This window comes from Pelobates fuscus, chromosome 5 (genome assembly GCF_036172605.1).
Source record: "Pelobates fuscus isolate aPelFus1 chromosome 5, aPelFus1.pri, whole genome shotgun sequence".
NCBI lineage: Eukaryota > Metazoa > Chordata > Amphibia > Anura > Pelobatidae > Pelobates > Pelobates fuscus.
In genome coordinates, this window is record NC_086321.1 from 205,822,739 (window position 1) to 205,845,054 (window position 22,316).

The window sequence follows — 22,316 nt, forward strand, 5'->3', positions numbered from 1 at the left end:
CCCCTAAGGCCGGCCCTGCTTGTCATTATTGATGACAAAACACACCCTATCTGGCCCCGCCCTCTTCTCAGTGGGCCACTGTGATTTAAAAATGCTCGCCCCAAATTTTTTCCCCAGTCCGGCCCTGATTACAACTGTATACACAACACAAAGGATCCGCTGCACCTATACATAGCACAAGCAGAGTTCCGCACCTTACATACATTTTGCTTTAAAAAAAAAAAAAAAAAAATAGGGCCACCGTCCGAAAGGTTGCCTAGCCCAGGTCTAAGAGGTTTGATCTGAAAAGAGCTCACTGCAAAACCTGCATATCTTGTGGGTTTGCAGTAAATTGCCATGGAAGTACATTTATTTATTCTGCATGTTTTAATACATAATCTTTTTACAATGAATAAATACAACACATGTCACATATCCCAGCCTGTGCTCTTGCAGTATCCAAATAGCAAGCCTTGCATTGCACAGTGCTCAGCAGGAGACCTGTATCTGCAGAACACCATGTTTTCCCTTTCTGTCAGTAAGCCTTTGCTCTGCCCTTTGACCAGTATATAAACTCACAACACGTTTATGTTTCTCTTCACCTCAGTCAGTATACAGCAATGAAGGTGTGTACTTTGTATGTTTGTGCTAGCTGCAGATTGGAGCCCAGGCTGACTCTGCCCCCAGCACACACCCACAGCCAGCCTGCTCTGAGTGGCAGATCCCAGGCAAGGAGAGTCCGCCTTTATAAAGGGGCCAGAGTGTAAGTAGATTGCGGACCCTAGTCCATCCTGCAGCCGATAGACACCATCTCCTTCCTACCGTCCTGTGTACACCCCAACCTGCAGCTACCATGTCGGACCAGGCTCCCTTTGACACTGATGTCATCACCTTGACCCGCTTCGTGATGGAGGAGGGCAGGAAAGCCAAGGGCACCGGAGAGCTGACCCAACTGCTCAACTCTCTGTGCACGGCTGTCAAAGCCATCTCATCGGCAGTGCGCAAGGCTGGCTTGGCCCATCTGTGAGTATGCACAGGGCATCTACCCCTATTACAACTACCATGGCGCTCAGCCAGCAGCCGGAGTGTCACTAGTTACCTGTGAGCCCAGTGTCTGTACTCACACAGTGCAGTAATAACTGGTCAACCCAGAGACACGTGATGTCAGTGTTCTGTATACACATGCTATGTGTGACGTCACACATCCTGATTCTATAGGGAGATGGTGCTACTGTGACTATCTTCCTGCTTTCAGCCCAGTCCCCAACCAACTACAGAGCTGTGAGCCTGACACCTATGGCAACTCACTGGCTGCTGTGGCATTGCTGGATATCATAATGTGTGTGATATTCTCTGTGGGACAAACCAGGGAGTTTGTGTGTCCATGTTGAAAAGCAAGGCACAGTTCGGTTTTAATTCATGTGCATTTGTATGAATATCATATACATATGTATGGGTGTCTTTGTATAGAAGAGAGATATTATGTAATAAAGACTTCTGTAATTTGGAAAATAATGCTGTACAAAGAGTTATGGAGACATCATGCATGTAGCAGGTTTTTTTTTTTTTTTCGTCTCTCTCCAGAACATAAAGGTGATGTGTTTCTACCATTAATATTGTTCCTATTAACCAGGTTAAACTGAGTACTTCCAGTACTTTGAAATATATTATAAATTGTTTTAGCCCTTCACCCATGGCAGGCAGGTGACTTGTTAAGGATCAAGTGGCGGGAAGCTCCCATCAGCTGGATTGTGGGACAGGAAATTGATAGAAAAAATATGAGAAATTGGCTGCACAATTTTAAAAACCAAAAGGTGTTAAGCAGCAGCACTGTTCCTCTTTCCCACCATCCCCTGTGATGCTGAATTAGGTTTTTAATCATTTAATACAAGGTTATCTAGTGGTGGGTCTCCCCATGACCTCACTTAATGCCAATGGGTGAAGAGTTGTAAATCAGTGTCGGGGAATAAAGCATCCCACTGCTTCCTACTTCCAGGTCTGGGCTGTGGGATGGAAGTACATTTAAAAGGACACTGTAGGTACTGTAATTGTTTCCTTCCATTGAAGTTAGTATAGTGTCCCTATACTCAAAGCCTCATGACCACTACAGTCCACTGTTCCCATTAAGAGGAAATTGTTTTACAATGGTTTGCCACTTCTCTTTATCCCACAGGCCACTGAGTTGCAATAAATAGTGACAGAGCTGCATAAGCCAAAAGCTGATGCTGACATTAATTCATTGGCTGAGAGCATCAGCTGATCACTCTCAGTTAATTAATGAAACTGTGAATAGAGTATGCACAGAATTAACATTAGAAAGTCTGGTGTTCTGTCAGAAATCTGGACCCACATAATGTCCGGCACAGCCGCGTCACATCTGGTGGCGTGGCATCAGGTGTGGCCTGTGCTGCACTTGCGTGGTAGCACTCGTGATGGGTCCAGAAATCTGATACATGCTACGAGCATGCGCAAAATCTCTGTCACTAAGACATCAGCTAGCATCGTAACTCGTCCTGCAAGGTAAGTAAAACTGGTGTGTCAAACTCACATCATAGTTAGGACATTCACTAAAGGTACTAGCGTGACATTTAGGGTTAAGTGAGGGTTAAAAGTAGGGTTAGGAACTAATTTAGCCTCTCTTATTCTAACCCTAGAAATAAAGTTCCAAATTAACCTTAGATATAATTTTAAATTCAATGGTTTTTCCCTAGCTGTCAGTAATCTCTAAATTAAGAATTACTCCCTAATTCTAGCCCTACTTTAACCCAAAATGTCCGATGTGAATGCGCACTATAATGTGAGTGCGACATTAGCTTTACTTGCTTTCTAGGACCTTACTGAGGAGGAGTTAGGATGCCAGCTGATGGGCATCATCAAGAGCTCCATGGAGGTCTCACGCATGCTTTCAGTGTGCACCAGATTTCTGGACCTATTAGGAGTGCTATCACACGTTTGCAGCACAGGCCACAGCTGATGCTGTGTCACTGGACATGACGTGACTGCACAGGACATGATGTGGGTTGAGATTTCAGATGGGTCCAGAAATGTGACAGAACACTCATTACGGACTGACTAATGAGAGCTGCTGGAGGTGGAGTTGCACCCAGCAACACATCTCATATTGAAACACTGCATGCACACACAGTCCTTGCACAATGAACATTTGAAAATACCGAAGTGGTCGATGTGCTTCAGTACCCTGATAGTGGAAATACAGTATTAGTTTCCATCAGAGAGAGCAAGAATTATGTGCATGTAGTGTAAAGTTTATCCTGGCAAAGCAGCTGCAAAATGCTAAAATGTTGCAAGGCATTCTGTGTTTTCATGGTGATTACACCTTATTTAATACTGTGCCACAGGTTAGCATGTTTTTTTTGCTTGATAGTGGATTAGATGTAACACAGGCACTACCTCAAAACACTCCAACCCCATACCTTGATGTTACATCTCTTGTTAGAGAAATGATCCATCCACTGATTAACATGTGAGTTTAAATAGTCCATTTAATTTTCACTCTATAATTAATTCTGCCTTCTTTGCAAATATTTTGAAAGACACTCTAAGATCATAACTACTGCAATTATGGTTATGACGTAAAGAGGCAATGAGCAGTGATGGGTTACATATGTCACAGCCCTGCGAATATGTTGGTGCTATATAAATATTTGTAATTTGCGAGAGCTCTGGAAGTACACTTCTCCCAAAGCTCTTAGCCAATAATTGCTAGGTGGATGCAATTAAGCTGGCTAATACAGAAACATAAATTTCACATTACAAACATGGGTGCCAGGAAGATTGGTCTGTTTTTTTTTTGTTTTGTTTTTTGTTTGTTTTTTTAAAACCATTCAAGAATGATTTGACAAAAACAAATTATAGGGCAACCAAAGACTGTTTGCACCATACCCATTCCACTGAGATGTAGTGTTTATGGTGCTTAGACTTGGAAAAGTGTCCCATAAATTATTCAAAGCCATTTGGATACTTTTTTTTTTTTTCTTTATTTTTGCAGTGCATATGAGGGTAACATACAGGCATGTGGTACCCCAAAGGCAATCCACATGCATATTTCAAGACAAAGATTACATAACATGGAGAGCAATGGGTTATGGTAGTACAATGCACTAGTTTTTTTTTTTTTATTTACGAACAAGCTTAAGTCAGGCTAGTTAGGCAGGTTATATATTGAGATTCTATCGTCGTTAATTATAATAGTCTAGTGTTGGTAAGCAACTCGGTTGCTATAGCATAGATATGACCTGGAGCCTATACATCTCTAATGCAAGTTGTTATAGTTAGTGTTTCTAGCTCTATCATGCGCAATAGCACTTGACATTCAGATTATCATGCTGGTATTTAGAGACCAAGTTGGTAGCTTAGTGGTGATGTGTAAAGTCGCAAGCTGGGTAAGTTACAAGTTGCTAAGGCAAGGCTGATCTCTGTGCTGAGTGTGGCGTACAGGGTGGTACCTGGCCTATCTCTACATTGAGTGTAACCGGCTAGAGAAAAATGCAGTGCTTAAGCGCCTCGGCAGTAAACAATACGGACCAATGCTTAAGGCATAGGTGTAGTACAAAAGTTTAAAGTCCACCTGGGTGTCCTGATGCTCCAGAGGTTCTTTAGTGTCGCTATTGTGGCTTGGTGGGGCAAGTTTGCTGACGGTGGCCTGCTGTTGCGAGGTCATGAGGCCCCTAGCATAGTCTCTTTCAGCCGATGCCCCTTTTATGGAGACGGTGTGTTTGTCGCTGGGTCTCGGCGTCCTGCCACAATGTGTTGTACACGGTGTCCAGGTGGGCTTCGTTGTATGTGGGTGAGTATTCTGAGTGGCGTTGTGCCCATGGGCATTTCACTCATCCCCCGCCTCATGCAGCTCCGCTCGTCCGTCGTCTGTAGCGTGGGTAGCTTGTTTAGGGCTGCTAGTTGCCGCTTTATGCGAGCATTCCAGAAGCGGTTCAGCTTTGCTTCGATACTCTGCTTGAGCTTACTCCCTTGCAGCTGTGACAGCCGCGTGGTTGTCGTGCATTTCCCGCTGCCAGCCGCCATTTTAGGTGTGCCGTGTAGGAGCTTGCGGTCCCATGTGTCTGGATCCGGCTGGTGCTGCTGTGTCTGCTGTTTCTTTTGAATGTCGAGTGCGGGCCGGGATGACCCCCACCGGCCCGGGGGGGTGGGGGGGAGGGAGGCGAGTGCATCGGGGGTCGTGTCTGCGGCCTTACCATCCAGGAGAGCGGCCGTCTCTCCCTGGCTCGGCCGCATGTAGGCCCCGTTTCTTGCAGGAGCTGATGTACCACACGTCTACCCTGCTCGGCAGTCAGGCTCCAGCCCCCCATACATTTTTAATTGTATGCTAGTCAGACTTTCCTCCAGGCCCAAAAACAGTGATATGCGCAGTGTGGGATAGGGCTCTTCCAATTGCCTTTGTTGTTTTCATACTCTCTGCAGCTTTTAAGCAACGGATTATTAGATTCTCTCTGCAATCCTAAACCAAGTGTTGGAGTGGACTGGAAAGTTATGCTCTAAATTCTATTACAATCATCTTCAAAATAAAATACAGTTATCTGCCAAACTTAATGGTAGACTGCAAAATATACAGAACTTGGCCAGTTGTCTTGCTACTGTTAACTAGTCTTTAATATAGATAGGTGTCTACTGGGGATATATGGCTGATACATTGTACCATTGTGTGGTTTACAGGACAGAGTATTTTGGGCAAATATTTAGATATTTGCCAAAGTAATAATCGCAGATAAAACAATTGCCCTTTGCTCCAAGTGCCCAAATATAACCTTACTTCTCTGTCGTAGTGCCATGATACCTCATAGTCATCAATTTTGTACATCAGTCCATATTTTGGAGAAACCTAATAGCCATCAGTCCATTTTCTACCTTGGCTGCAATCCTTTGCTTAATAACTTTTTTTTTTTTTTGGCAGATAAACAAACATTAGATTAGTAGGTGAGGTTTTCAACAAACATGGATCACAAAAAAAAACTTGTCCTCTGGACACCCCTAAAAGAGAAGTGTTTATTATGGAGGTGTGTACACACAAGTCTGGCAACTTTTACTGTATTTATTTTTTTCTACATTTGTTTTTCTATTATATCATAATATAAGAAAGCATGAGTGGTCAGGTATTTGCTAGTCATATATGTACATACAGGGTGCAGTGTACAGAGTTGAGGTTTTTGGACTCCGCAGATAAATGGAAGAGTGTGCTGATAAGTCTTGTAGTAGCAGGAACGTGATCTGTTTGCTCAACGTGTCTGCCAACAAACTTTAAAAAATAAATAAAAAATGGGCTGTTTCCCAAATGTATTAAGTATTGAGCTCTAGACTAATAATCCACCTTGCTGCTTTCAGTTTAGAGGCATAATCTGTAATGATTTAGAAGAGATTAGTTTTTTCTAAAATCCTACAATGTAAATAACCATTAATAAAAATCCTGTTCATGACCAATTTTTATTTTGCTTATCCAGAACATAATACTTTCACTAATTTCTCATATCTAGATTCCTTTACTGCATGCTTTTCTCATGTTACTTTATACAAATATTAACCAGGTGGCTTGTAATTAGACCCAAACATAAAAGAGGTACCATCCGAACAAAAGGCATTGGAAATCAACAAAACAAAAATCGAACTTTTCCTCCCCATACATTATTCTTCTTAAGAAATAAATTAATAAGAATTCTTAAGATTAATGATTCACTTTCTGAATAATCGAATCCTCTGGAAGTGTGGGTGTATAAACTCAGTGGACTCATAACCAGTTGGCAATGTATGAGATGCAATAGTTTTCCAGCCTAAAATTAAAACTTGGTTACTAGTTTAGTGTTTAGTAGAAAAATAAATCCGAATACGTGTGTCTGTTTAATACACAAAGCAGTTTCAGCTGACTGTTTCACCCAGTAACCTTATGGCTTTTTAGCAAGGGGGATGGTGAAGAAGAATTTGTACTGAAGGATTTTTTTTACAGTGCAGGGGGAGGCCTTGTTGCATACAGAGAACATGCAGTTAGTGCTGTGCAAACTTTGATGCTTAAGAGCTGCTAAATGTATTTTCCATTTAATCAATACAATCACACAGCATGCTCTTTGTATCCTAATCTGACACTAATACTAAGGGGTGTTGTTCCTGCCTGGCCAATCACTAACACAGACAATTAGATAAATGCCTAGTCAGTCTTGTTTTCCTAAAGGTCAGTGACCCTGTGAAACTCAGACAAGGAAAACAGATACCTGACTTTCCACACCACACGTTCAATTGTTCATTGTGAGCAGCAACTTCTATCCATTATAAAACCAAAAACATACTCCTCTGGTTTATTATTGTCAGCAATTCAATGTGAATACAAAGATAATTCAACATTTTAGGCCAAAATAATCAAACAAAAAATGGATTGATAAAACATAGTATATGAAAGGCCTAGTAAGTCAAACAGTGCAGTAATAATGCCTGTCCGTGTCAAGTTGTTATTTATAAAACTTGGTTAAATGCTATTTTTAAATGTGGAACTTTTTTCTTTAAGTTTGCATTTCCTTATGCCACTTGTACCTTAATGATTACGCTAACACCCATTGCCACGTGCTTTTATCTATTATCTGTTCTTAATTACCCCATATCTCAATATCTGGGTGCTGCTATTTTGTTTTTCTCTGTCCGTGATGTCTGCAGTTTGCCTTTTCCTGTTGAGTTTACTGATGTATTGAGTAAATTTGCTTACCAAATTAAATAGAACTTTGCTTACGCTCTGCCCATTGCCAAAAGAAATCATGTTCCCCATAAGAAACATGTGTCACTATGTTCCTTATGTATAACTAAACACTAAGGTGAATTTCATTAAAAACAAAGAAGCAAGGAGATACAGAAAAACAAAAATGTGATACATTTTTTTCCCAAAGATTAATTTAACAACAAAATCTACAAAGTGACAGAGCTGCTTTAAAGCACTGTCCTATTCCATAGTCCTGTACAGAGATTTCCAAGTTACTCAAGGTGTAGTTCACGCATCGAGTGGTGATATGCTAAAAAGCAGTTATGAAGTAATAACCTTTCTGAGAAACTGCCCGTTAGGACAATGAAGCTGGCTAAATGCCTGTCTTCTCGTCCGCTTGGATAGTGATCTTAGCACTTTTTTGGACTGACCTTGACTTGGCCCTCTAATTTAATGGTTACAAGCACACGACGAGGGCAACATTTCTACCCATATATGTGTCGTGCTCTTGTGCTAATTGTAAATATATGCTGGCTACTGTTTATCTTTTTATACTATTGCTGTGACTGAGGAATTTCTGGACCTTGTGTCCACTAGTTTGAAAATTGTCTCTACTTCTAAGAGGCTGAGCTAGATTGCCTCAATACAATCAATTTTACATGTTGTAGGTCGGGCATTACATCAAAAGTGCTTCCTAGTATGTAGAATCTATATGCTGCTGCAAAGCAATTGCATTGAGATTCCTCTTCATTAATGAATGGCTATCTACATATAAATAATCATTAAAGTAAAATTTCAAGCACGGCCCTCTAACATGGTTTATAGTTGATTCACATGCCACTGAGGGCATCCGTATTAAAAGGGTGGAGGTATAGATCCTGACTTCAGTGTGGCTAAAGATAGGGCAATCTGTCAGTCCAGGGTGTGCCCCACTCTTCTGTAAAATCCATCCTAAGCAGAAGAAATCCCAAACTATGAATGTAGAACTAGAATGTTGGCTGACCTGAACTAATAGATAATTAACCTATAAATTGCATCTAAAAAGGGAAAAAAAATTTACTTACGGGACATTATTGTGCAAGTTGGTGACTGCTCATGTTTCTCATGATTATCCCCTTAATGACCACCTGTTAGAATGTTTGTGTTAACACAGGATCTGTGTAGCTATACTTGATAGTGAGTAGGAAAGAGAAGGCTTTGTTTGTGCGTTTTTTTTTTTTGTTTGTTTTTTTTACACCATTAGCAAAATTTAAAAAAAAAAAAAATCACATTTACTGCTTTCTTTAGCTATGGCATTGCTGGATCCACAAATGTGACAGGAGACCAAGTAAAAAAGCTGGATGTTCTTTCAAACGACTTGGTCATCAACACCTTGAAAGCGTCATACAGTAGCTGTGTTCTTGTGTCAGAAGAAGACCAGCATGCCCTCATTGTGGAGCCTGAGAGAAGGGTACGTACACTTTGTGAACACATACATTTATACATCACGTTAGTAATTTATCATGGAATTTGTTTTTGTGTAATAACATTGTATTATTGTATAAGGCCTTATCCGCACACAAATGTGCACATTTTGGTTTTGCAGTAGATGGGTTTTAAAACATTTATCAATATGAGGTAGATGGCCAAAGAATGCAGGAATGGTGCAGATGGCCTCTTGTAGTTGCCAGAATAGCATAGTTCTCTTGTAGTGCTAAGTTTATTGCTAACAGTTCTTTGACACCAGTTCCACCACCCTTTACAAGCTCTGGAAGCTAACATTATGTATTCATTTTCTTTTGCCCTTTGCTTCAGGGATCTGTACAAAGAGCCCGGTAAGTTTAGCTATCTATGTTTAGGAAGTTTCTTCAGTATTGTGTTTGTGGTCTTGCAGTGATGTAATTATGTTTAGGCAATATCTAGTTTGAAGAACAACTTGTAACTTTTCCTGTTGGGTTATGTGTTAAGTAACAGTGAATATGGTTCCTCACAAACGTTGGTTGAGGGTTTCCATTGTGTGCCAATGGTTTTGTAATATCATAGTGTACTACTGTTGTAATGTAAAATCCTCCCCACCAATATTGGGTTATTCAGTCCCTAATTTAGTGTGTGAAAATGCACTGTTTTACACCAACAGCATGACCTCCTCAAACTCCATCATGTATCATGCATTCATAAACATCCCCTATATTACACTGCATTTAATGTCTTAGACTGTGGTTCTTAACCTTTTTATAACAGGAACCCATATTACACACTTGGCATGGCATTGTAAATCCAGTCTTTCATTTTAAAATGACCAATAAATGAACCCATTCTGTAAAACACTTTAGCTGCACTCTTGCTACTATTTAAGGGGTCTCCAGTGCACTGGTGATACAGTTGCCAGAGGCCTAATGAATATGATGTTCCACTAGAATAGCTTGTGCACCAATTCTGGATCCTGACCCATGAGCTAGGGATCATTGAATGAAAATGCTCTATTCTAACTCATACACACATATTTATGTACAGCATCCCACACTATGTGCATGGTGTGTTATTTATACTATATTACCTTAGAGATCGTGTTGATTTGGGGATTAATACCAAACTACATTTTTTATATCAGTTTATCAGGGAAAAGTATGAAAACAACAAAATACATTGACTATATTTACACTGCTAGAGTTGTTAACTGTAACATATCATTTTAGGGTAAGTATATTGTCTGCTTTGACCCACTTGATGGTTCCTCGAACATCGACTGCCTTGTCTCTATTGGGACAATCTTTGCCATCTACAAAAAGGTATGCTTTTTTTTCCATTATTCATGAACACAGTATTTCACTTGAACAAATGGCTATTCTGTAACCAAACTTAGAGGAGGAAAGGGTACACGCTAATAGTTGGGTCTATTTCAATGAGATGCATCACCATATGTTTGAGTATACATCTTATTGTATGTGTTTGATTTCTGTGAGAACATCAGAACTCCTCCCAAATAGAATATATGGTGCAAGTTGGAAAGGACAATAATATTAGGTAGTTAAGCAGTTTGAATTTGGAGTAAATAAAAGCACTAGGCTTTTGTTAATTAACTGTACAAAATAAGCATGGTTATTTTAAATAACATTTTTATTTTACTCAAGAGATAATTAAAGGGACACTATAGTCACCAGAACCACTACAGCTTAATGAAAAAGGCAGTGCTTACATTGCTGCTTAGTAACTCCTCTATTGACAATCACTCAGACGGCCATTAGAGATGCTTTCTGTGTCTGTACTGCACAGTGTGCAGCACCCATGTACAGTGTCTCTACGCTCTGCATGGAGGCGCTGAACTCTCTCCATAGAAAAGGGAGATGCGATGCAAGGGGAACTGGGGGCCTATAGTTTCAGGAATGCAGTCTGTATTACAGACACTATAGTGTTCCTTTAAATTGATTTAGCAATGTAAGCTAACGTCAGCCCAACTTCCACAGTGCAAAGATCATACAATACAGAGCAGCAGTATCTTCAAGTCAGATGTTCCCTGCCAAAAGCTAAAGCTGACAAACTCAAATGCCTCACATTTACACACTAATAAACTGTTAGAAAAATGTACAGTTTCTAGGTACAAATTGCTTTTTAGATAAAGAGTGCTGGGTTTTCAGTATGATTTCTATGCAGTGATATATCTTGTCAGTGTTGCTACAAAAAACCCATAAACAGATTGTTGGCATTTCCATATGGTTTGTTGAATTTGATTTAAAAAAAATGTCTGTCTTTTCCAGACTAGCGACGGTGAACCCTCTGAAAATGATGCTTTGCAACCAGGCCGTAATATAATAGCTGCAGGCTACGCATTATATGGCAGTGCTACGATGATTGTTTTAGCTACAGATTGTGGCGTCAACGGTTTCATGCTAGATCCTGTGAGTGTTATTTAAACTTTTATTACTAACAAGTTTGCAAAAACAAAAGTAAATCTATTGTGCAAAAAAGACTGCTATTCAATAGATCAATATTTTATTTTTTATAAACACGAGTACTATAGTGCAGGTGGTGGCATTCAAACCTATTGTACTTTGCCCATGGTCCAATTTAATCACAATCTGGGAGAGAGAATAGCAAAAAGTCCAAAAGAGGAATAAAAATAAACTTAATACCATATTTAGGTGCAGCACAGAAAAGTCAGGAACAAAAGAAGCACCAATTTATAAAGAAAATGGTGCATGTGCACAAAACTAACTCCAAAATGACCGCAAATCTCACAATTTGTATATGTAATGCCCAGTGTGTTAATACAAATTTAAATAACTAGTTTGTGTTGTCTATGCTCCTTACTACAGCATTCATCTTTTCATGTGTGACCGCCTAAAATCATGGAACCACTTTTTCTAGTATATAAATATGTATTGAATATTATAGTTTATTTTTTGTTTGTTTTCTTAAATATAATAATTGATCACACATGGACTAGAATACTGTTATAATTTCTGTTTTATTTATTAATGGAAAATAAATCTCCCTCTTATCCCCAGGCAATTGGAGAATTCATTTTGGTTGATAAAGATATGAAGATTAAAAAGAAGGGCAATCTCTACAGTCTTAATGAGGGCTATGCCAAATACTTTGATGGTGCTGTTACAGAATATCTGCAGAAGAAAAAATTCCCTGAAGTGAGTATTCTGTGATGTTGTGTGATATCATTTCATTCATAGTCCTTGAGGGTCATAACCCTGACAGGGGCCCAGGGTCTGTATAATAATTGACACTGTATATCACTGAGCAGTATGGCCAATATTTAACCCCGAGCTTTCAACAACCATATGAATTTCACATATGTGGTTTTTAATCAGTAATTTAGGGCAATTGTGGTAATGCTAAAATACAATGTAGATCAGGGGTCGTCAACCTGGTCCCTACCGCCCACCAGTGGGCCTTTAGGATTCCAGGTGGGCGGTAGCAGAATCCTCCCTCCATCCAGAGAGCTGAACGCTCTATTCATCTCTTGCGCACTCAGTGGTAAGCAGGAAGTGTGTGGGCGTGCAAATGTGAACGAGTGTAACACAGGGGTAGATGAAGGGGAAGAGTTGGAGTAGGTAGGGGGATACACGATAGCGGGGAGTGGAGTACTTGTAGAATAGGAGAAGGAGCAGTGTACTTGTAGCATAGGAGAAAGAAGGAGCAGTGTACTTGTAGCATAGGAGAAAGAAGGAGCAGTGTACTTGTAGCATAGGAGAAAGAAGGAGCAGTGTACTTGTAGCATAGGAGAAAGAAGGAGCAGTGTACTTGTAGCATAGGAGAAAGAAGGAGCAGTGTACTTGTAGAATAGGAGAAAGAAGGAGCAGTGTACTTGTAGAATAGGAGAAAGAAGGAGCAGTGTACTTGTAGAATAGGAGAAAGAAGGAGCAGTGTACTTGTAGAATAGGAGAAAGAAGGAGCAGTGTACTTGTAGAATAGGAGAAAGAAGGAGCAGTGTACTTGTAGAATAGGAGAAAGAAGGAGCAGTGTACTTGTAGAATAGGAGAAAGAAGGAGCAGTGTACTTGTAGAATAGGAGAAAGAAGGAACAGTGTACTTGTAGAATAGGAGAAAGAAGCAGATTACTTAGGGGGAAAAAAGGAGGAAGAAGGAGCAGAGTACTTGTAAAAAAGGAGAAAAAAGGAAAGAGAGAATTGTTGTTGGCTAATAATAATAAGTAGGCTACCTAGCTCAGCCTCCTGCTTGGCATTGCTATAATGAAGGTAACAAAATAGAAAAAAAGTTTTAAAAAGGGGGGGGCGGAGGGGGTAAATGAGGAGCGAGAGAGAGAGAGAGAGAGAGAGAGAGAGGAGCTGATGCACGGATGAGAAATCAAATTGTGAGCAAACAGAGAAACCGTCTGAATATCACCGAAAGAGGAGACCTTCGTTTGTTCCTTACGAAAATCTAACCAGATATCAAATATTTAGTCTCACAGCATCAGCTTCAAGGATCTCATTAACCACTAGTAAAGGTAATTTCAATTTACTTTATTGTTTTCTCATAAACTTTATAAAGTAAAAAACATTATAAACGTGCATAAAGTAGAAATAAAAAGATAAATGTACGTACAATTTTTTTTTTTTTTTTAACCCCTTAATGACCAAACTTCTGGAATAAAAGGGAATCATGACATGTCACACATGCCATGTGTCCTACACCCTCCTTTCAAAAAAAAATAAAAAAAAATAAAAAATCGAAAACTGGTGGGCGGTAAGGAAATTTTTCCATCAAGAAAGATGCATTAGTGGGCGGTAGGTAGAACAAGGTTGACTACCCCTGATGTTAGTTATTTTTTTATTTTTTTGCCTTATCCATTTTATTTATCTTTTAAAAGGATGGCAGTTCACCTTATGGAGCAAGATATGTTGGTTCAATGGTTGCTGATGTGCATCGAACTCTGGTATACGGAGGAATCTTTCTGTACCCTGCTAATTCAAAGAGTCCAAAAGGAAAGGTGAGAACTGGTTTGACAGGACATTATTGCTTGAAGAAAAAAAAGCTTTAAATATATAGCTGGGTTCCGGTAATCATAACCATCATGTTTGGTATTTTGAGCCTTTTAAGAAGATGAGTTGTCTCACTAGTGTAGAATGTTCCCTCAGGCTCCAAGATCTCTACATTTTGTCCACAGTAAAGCCTTTCAGTATAACAAACTGTTTAAGAGTTTTTGAAAGGTCTCCTGCTTTTACATAACCGTACCAGGATTCAAATTATCGCATCATTAAATTAGATTATAGCTGGTAGATACATTTCTCTTTGACTAGTTATAAAATGTGTTTTGAACTGTAAAAATCCTTTTTTATTACTTATATCACTAGTTTTATTGTCTGTTCGTTTATAGTTGAGGCTTCTGTATGAGTGCAACCCAATGGCCTACGTCATGGAGAAGGCTGGAGGAATGGCATCTAATGGACTGGAGCCAGTGCTGGACATCGTTCCAACTGGTATTCACCAAAGAATGCCTATAGCCATGGGCTCACCAGATGATGTACAGGAATACATCGAAATCTTCAAAAAACATGCCCAAAAGTGAGGAACAGTTAGTGTAACTTCTGGCAGATGGACCAAAGAATTCAGAATTCATTTACCTACATGCACTATTACAAAAACCTCAGGAACCTTGATTTTATAGACAATGCTGTGTCTAATGTAAAAAAACAAAAACAACAAATAAAATGCTTTTATATATTCTGTACTCTGGCTCATATGCTCTTTTATTCCAATATTTCACATTGAACATTTTTTCTTTTTTTAGATGGAATATCTCTAAAGTGTAGTAGGGGACAGGAGGAGATTTAGAACACAATAATTTTTTTATACTTTCCCCCCCCCCCCCAATTTCTTTTATTAAAGAATTTTTTTTTAACTTTTCTTTTTCATTCGTCATGTCCACATGGACGTTGTAACCACTTAAACGGTGTGATATATGCAGGTACCTGGATCAATAAGTAAGTAAATTATAAAACGGGGCAAGATACTGTAGTTCTCTAATGATGTTAGAGAGACGCACAGGTCCCAATTGCAAGGAAAAATGGGGTGTACAGAATACAAAAAAATAATGTGGTAGTAGAATACAATCTTTAAGCAAATCTATTATCTGTGGAAATACATATGGTTGAGCAAATTTGAACAAATAAATAATTGTATGTACACAAATTTAAAGCAGCACTCCAAGCAGCTTACAGCTTGCTGTAGTGGTAATGATGCCCCTCTATTGTAAGTAGTCAAACCGTTTTTTTAACAAGTTGACTTATCTGGTATCCTCTGGACATTGCTCTCCACTATGAACGCTGGACAATCAGAAGTTCATAAGCTTTGCATGGCTTACCTCAGGTAAACTAAAGGACACTACTGCTTAAGAATTTTAAATTATATGGTGGTAGTGGAGGAGGAGAGGGGCATTTGGTGGACACTAGGTAATAAGCCAAACCGTTCAAAATGGTTTGAGTACTTGCAATGGGGGGGCTGCCTAGCCACACCTGGCACCATAACCACTTCAGCAAGCTGTAGTGCTCACGGATGCTTTGAGTGTTCCTTTATAAATACACATGCTGTAGTTTAAGCATATGAGCACTAAAAGTTGTACGAATAAAGAAAATAGTAAGAAAGTGTTGAAGTGTGTATGCTAAAACAGGATTGTCCAAGAGCGGCGCATTTGGAAAGTATGTAACCCAGCATAATGTGGCTCTGCTGCAAACTATTTTTAAAATGCTTGTAGAGGAGAATGTGGAGTTTGGGGTCATATTAATCCACAGAACACACAAGTCATTGCAGAAAATCCATAATGGAACTAGAGTGTCAATTGTGAATATGGCCTTCTCAGGGTTAGGTACTTGCAACAGAAATAGAAAATTACTAAATCTTTAATACCAATAATACTAATAATGTCTTAATTATGTAAAGAATGGCACAATAGTACTAATATGTCTTAATTATGTAAGGAATGGCACCAAATACGTGACATTGGTGCTTTGCCGAAGTACTGGTTTGCAAATTGGAAGAGAGGAATGTAGCAAAAAGGCAGGAAAACCAAACATCATATCACAGCATGAATAAGAATATTAGATCAGGACACCAATGTTAAGCAGTACCCAAGAATATGCATAATGAGTTCTAAAATGGAAGATAAAAAGAGCTGTACTCCCATTTAAACTGTGGATGGGATATCTGTAATCAGAACTTTATTATTGTTTACTTATTAAAGCCCCATGCACATTATGCAACATTAAGCTCTACAACCTTGCTCATTAGCTCAAGAAACATCTATACTGCCTATCCTACTGTAACACTATAGGATCAGAAATACAATGGATTTCCCTCCTTGCCCCCTTAAATAAGTAGAAAACTTACCTAGATCATCAGAATTGACCATCTTGGCCAATCCAGTGCTTTCCCATAGGAAAGCATTGGGAGGCTATTGCACATGCATAACTTGTCTGGTTTCAACTACAGGTTTCGTCCACCCACTGTAAAGCGCTGTGGAATTTGTTGGTGCTATATAAATAATAATATAGCCTCTCAGCTGTTGAGCATCTCTTCCGTCTAGAAGATGGAGGTGTCCCTAGGCAGTTAAAAGGCAGTGTTTGCAGCAAAAATCCTGCAGGGATTGACTTCACGAGAACAACAACATTAAGCTGTAGCTGTTCAGGTGACTATAATGTCCCTTTAAAAAAGAGAGAACCACAATAGGAATTATATAAGGTATTGTTTTGAGCTTTAGGGTGCCATATAGGCAACGTTTGGGACAATGTAGGCACTGTATCTGCTTTGTCTAGTTAATCGGATTATAGTGTCTGGAGCCCCCTGTTGCCATCATTTCATTCAGCATTAACCCCTTCAGGACCAAACTTCTGGAATAAAAGGGAATCATGACATGTGTCCTTAAGGGGCTAAACCTTTTTTTTTTTTTTTTTTTTAAAACGAGAGTCCCCAGCAGCTTATCACTCCTGTCTTGCTTTGGTAAATGAAGAAGAATTGCAGTTTGCAGCTATGATTGGCTGAGCGTGTCTGCTGACTGCTTTTAGCCTATCAGAACTCCAAGTGATGGTATGAATGGGTATGACTACAAGGAAGTGTCTAATCTCTGCCTTAGCCACACCTCCAGAGGAGGCCAGACTCTGGGTGGCCAGGGACCCTTTTTTAGTTTTAAACTACTTGAACATGGTTTAACTGAATACACTTTTATTCAAAGAGATGAAAAGTTCATAGTATCTGCAGTGTTACTTTAAGGATCACTTGGGCCTTCCCCCTCTTCACATACAGACAACTTAAAGCACAGGTTCCTTAAACATTTTACAGCACCATAAAGTGTGCCCTGGAGAGATTTAAGAAAGGAGAAAGCTTGAAAACAATACCCTAGTGGCTGTGCATTTTGTTAGGCCTAAAGAGCATGAATGTCTGTTTAAAAGGACATTGTAGGCACCCAGAACACTTCAGGTCATTGAAGTGGTCTGGGTTCTGTGTCCCTATTGCACCTTGTTTACATTGCAGCTCTAAGTCTGCCCTCAGTGGCTGTCTACCAGACAGCCACTAGAGGGCTTCCGGAATCCAAACAGACTTTTGGTCCGTTATCTGATGCTCGACATCCTCACGCTCTGCATGAGGACTTCCAGCGTCAGATTTTCCCCATAGGAAAGCATTGAATAGGAGCGTGGACAGAGTCTAACCCATCGCAAAGGGCACTGGTTTCAGGTAAGTGTCTGAAAAGGGTTTAACCCCTTCAGCCCCATGGGAGGGGGGCGTGAAGGAGAGGGGGGCCTACTAACCCTATAGTGCCAGGAAAATTTTCGTTGTTTTCCTGGCACTATAGAATCCCTTTAAGGTTGCTAACATTGTCTGTGAAATAAAGAATGCCTAACAAGGAGCCTATTCTGCCAGAAAATAATCAATCAGGGTTACTGTGGAAATAGAGTTTAAAGTAGCAGAACTGGAAAAACATATAGAAATATTGTTACCTCCTGTCCTGTTGTGTTTTACGCCCCACCTCCAATAGACAGTAAGCTTGTTTGAGCAGGGCCCTCTTCAACCTATTGATCCTGTAAGTTTTGTAATTGTCTCATTTATTGTTAAATCTCCACCTCTGATAGTATTATAAAGCGCTATGGAATATTCTGGTGCTATATAAATACCAGTAATAATAATAATAATAATACAGATAAAAACATATACATATTGGTTTTCAGGTTTATTTAAAATTTGCAATTTCCCTTGCCACATCATCAAATTCCTTATTGCACCCTAAATATGTTAATGATGCCCTATCCATATTATTTAACTGGTGGCAAACAAAGAATGTTTATATTTTAGTTTCAGTTAATGATGCATTGTTTAACACTATGTAATTATCTGGTTTATAATGTTAAACAAATTGAAGATGTACTATGTGCATTTGATGAATGTATGGGATGAGGGTCCAGGAAGCAACAACCCAATCTATAAAATAGCATTAACAAGGATGCGCCACTCAAATCAAAACAAAAAATAAATAAAATATTACCATTTATAACAGATATATACAGAATTAGATAATCACATTTGTTTCATATTTATTTTCATAAGCCGTTTAGTGCATGGGTGTGAAGTTAAAGGGACACTACAGTCACCCAGACCATTTCATCTCATTAAAGTGGTCTCGGTGCAGTCCCTTGTCTATTCAACCCTGCGATATAAAACATTAATGTTTACATTGCAGGGCTAAGTCCACCTCTTCCAGACAGCCACTAGAGGTGCTTCCTGCTCCCTAACGGAGTTTTACTTTGTGAAATGATGTTGGAAGTCCTCGCTTTTTGCATGACGCAATGCTTTCCTGTGTGTGGCACTTGCTACGCATGCGCATTATGGCCCCCCACCATGGCAGTGATGTTACAGGAGGAGGAGACCTAGCAAGCAACAAGAAAGCTTCGACACTAGAAAGACGGAAGTATAAAAAGGGTTTTTAATCATTTTCATGCTGGAAGGTCCAGGGGACCTATTACATAAGGGACAGGGACACTAAAGTGTTAGTAATACAGGTTTGTATTCCTAGCACTATAGTGTTACTTTCAGTGCAACAGAAGATAACAGTCATGTACAAGGGCCTAATAGTGCTGAAATAACTGCTACTCACTATACTGCCTGCGGTAGGATCACAGGAGAAAAAAAAGTATAATTATATATTGACATTGTATATGTATTAAGGCCGTTTGGCCTGTATTTGTGGGAGGGGCTTAAATTAATTCACTCCCCTATATAAGGGAGACCCCTTACCTGACTCATATCGCTTGAGGTCAGCATCAGAATGATTTCCACTTCCGGGTCATCCAGACGCCATTTTACCTGATTACTCCATGAGGTTTTCTAAGCTGAGCTGTGTCAGGAATCCAGCCACAGGCTTTTCCGGCCTACCACCTTCTTTCTTCAATCCATTGCCGTGGATGGTGTCCAAGTGACTCCCAAACCGTAAGTCGACCTACCCGTTACGCCAGGCATCAGTCCCACGGCACCATGCATGGGTCAGGAACTCACTTTACGGCTGCATTTTGTCTAAGTCTGTTCTAAAACCATTGCATGTTCATGCATATCATTCGTTTAAACCCCCTACCGGTCTTTGGGTGTACTACAGGCTTCTTATTATCGCATTTAATGTACAAACCAACGAACCACTGCATTTTTGCCTACACACTGGCCCCTACCGGTCATTCGGTGTACTACAGGCTTCTCAGACATTATTGCATTTCATGTACAAACCAACGAACCAACTAATTTTTCACCTACACACTGACCCCTATCTGTCATTCGGTATACTACAGGCTTCTTAGACGTTTTTTTGCATTTTCATGTACAAACCAATAAACCACTACATGTTCGCCTACACACTGACCCCTACTGGTTTTTGGTTTACTACAGGCTTCTTAGACATTATCGCATTTCATGTACAAACCAACAAACCACTGCATTTGCGCCTACACACTGACCCCTACCAGTCATTTGGTGTACTACAGGCTTCTCAGACATTATTGCATTTCATGTACAAACCAACAAACCACTGCATTTTTCACCTACACACTGACTCCTATCAGTCATTCAGTGTACTACAGGCTTCTTAGACGTTTTTGCTTTTCATGTACAAAACAATAAACCACTGCAATTTCACCTCACACTGACCCCTACCGGTCATTCAGTGTACTACAGGCTTCTCAGACATTATTGCATTTCATGTACAAACCAACGAACCACGGCATTTTCGCCTACATGCTGACCCCTACCGGTCAATCGGTATACTACAGGCTTCTCAGACTTGATTTCACTTCATAAGCAAACAAACTAACTACAGCATTTTCGCTTTTATACTGACTCCTATCTGTCAAATGGTAGGATTAACCCCTTAAGGACACATGACATGTGTGCCATGTCATGATTCCCTTTTATTCCAGAAGTTTGGTCCTTAAGGGGTTAAAGGGTATTTTTACCATACAATCAGCATTTCTGACCCCTACTGGTCAACAGCAAAACTGTCTTCACATGTCATATACAATTTACCAGCCAATATAAACAGGGCCGTCTTTACCGCGGGGCAAACGGGGCAGCTGCCCCGGGCCCAGTTACTCCTGGGGGCCCGAAGCAGCTGCACCGGGGGCCCCACTTGCCTCAAACATTTCTCCCACCGGCCAGGGCAGCCACACACTAAGGAGGCCCACCGGGTGGCCCATGCACTAAGGGCCACCCGGTGGGCTTCTGTCAGCAGGAGCCCGGTCTTGCGCTCTGGCGCTTTAAGAGCGCGACCGGGCCCTCTTGCTTTTCAGCAGCCGGCTGGGAGGAAGTGACGGCTGCGCGTCACTTCCTCCCATAAAGAGAGGAGCCGCGCGGGAGGAGGAAGAGGCAGAGCAGAGGGGGTCTGGGCCGAGCTAGCCAGACCCCAACTCCCAGCAGCTTCAGCCACCCTCTAAGGTAGAAAACTGGGGGGTGGGTTTTATAATGTAAATTTTGAGTGTGTGTGTATGTGTGCGTGTCAGTGTGCCTGTCAGTATGTCTGTCAGTATGTGTGTCAGTATGTCTGTCAGTAAGTGTGTGTCAGTAAGTGTGTGTCAGTGTGTGTGTCAGTGTGTGTGTCAGTGTGCCTGTCAGTATGTCTGTCAGTAAGTCTGTGTCAGTGTGTCTGTCAGTGTGTCTGTCAGTAAGTGTGTGTCAGTGTGTGTGTCAGTGTGTGTGTCAGTGTGCCTGTCAGTGTGCCTGTCAGTGTGCCTGTCAGTGTGCCTGTCAGTGTGCCTGTCAGTATGTCTGTCAGTAAGTCTGTGTCAGTGTGTCTGTCAGTGTGTCTGTCAGTGTGTCTGTCAGTGTGTGTGTCAGTGTGTGTGTCAGTGTATGTGTCAGTATGTCTGTCAGTGTATGTCAGTATGTGTGTCAGTATGCCTGTCAGTGTGTCTGTCAGTATGTCTGTCAGTGTGTGTCAGTATGCCTGTCAGTATGTCTGTCCGTATGCCTGTCAGTGTATGTGTCAGTATGTCTGTCAGTGTGTGTCCGTATGCCTGTCAGTGTGTGTGTCGTATGTCTGTCAGTGTGTGTGTCAGTATTCCTGTCAGTGTATGTGTCAGTGTGTCAGTATTCCTGTCAGTGTATGTGTCAGTATGTCTGTCAGTGTATGTGTCAGTGTCAGTATTTGTGTCAGTATGCCTGTCAGAATGTGTCAGTATGTCTGTCAGTGTGTGTGTCAGTATGTGGGTCTGTATGCCTGTCAGTGTGTGTGTCAGTATGTCTGTCAGTTTATGTGTCTGTGTAAGTATGTCTGTCTCTATGTGTCTGTATATCTGTGTGTGTATCTATATGTTGTCATTGTGTGTGTATCTGTATGAAGTCTGTGTGTGTATCTGTGTATCTGCCAGTGTGTCAGGTGTGTATATGTGTGTCTGTGTAACTGCATGTGTGTCAGTGTTTGAATCTTTGTGTATGTCAGGATGTGTATCGGTGTGTCTGTATGTGTGTCAGTGTGTATCTGTATGTTGTCTTTGTGTATTTCGCTGGTATGTGTGTCTGTGTATCGGAATTTGTGTCAGGTTGTGTATCTATGTGTCAGTGTGTCTATATCTACTTGTGTGTTTGTGTGTGTATATGTGCATACATCTCAAGATTCACACGCTAACACTACACACAAATACACCCCTGCATTCAAGCTTCAGCACTACATA

The 22,316-nt window shown here is 40.5% G+C and overlaps 1 protein-coding gene across 1 annotated transcript; it reads left to right on the forward strand.

The window, feature by feature from the left end:
* Nucleotides 1-723: 723 nt before the first annotated feature.
* On the forward strand, nucleotides 724-14,851 carry FBP1 (fructose-bisphosphatase 1). The gene is made up of 7 exons (XM_063454970.1): nucleotides 724-1,002; nucleotides 8,975-9,137; nucleotides 10,363-10,455; nucleotides 11,422-11,562; nucleotides 12,172-12,309; nucleotides 13,991-14,110; nucleotides 14,498-14,851. Exons 1-7 carry the CDS (start codon nucleotides 833-835, stop codon nucleotides 14,687-14,689), a joined length of 1,017 nt encoding a protein of 338 aa, XP_063311040.1. The 5' UTR covers nucleotides 724-832; the 3' UTR covers nucleotides 14,690-14,851.
* Nucleotides 14,852-22,316: the final 7,465 nt, after the last annotated feature.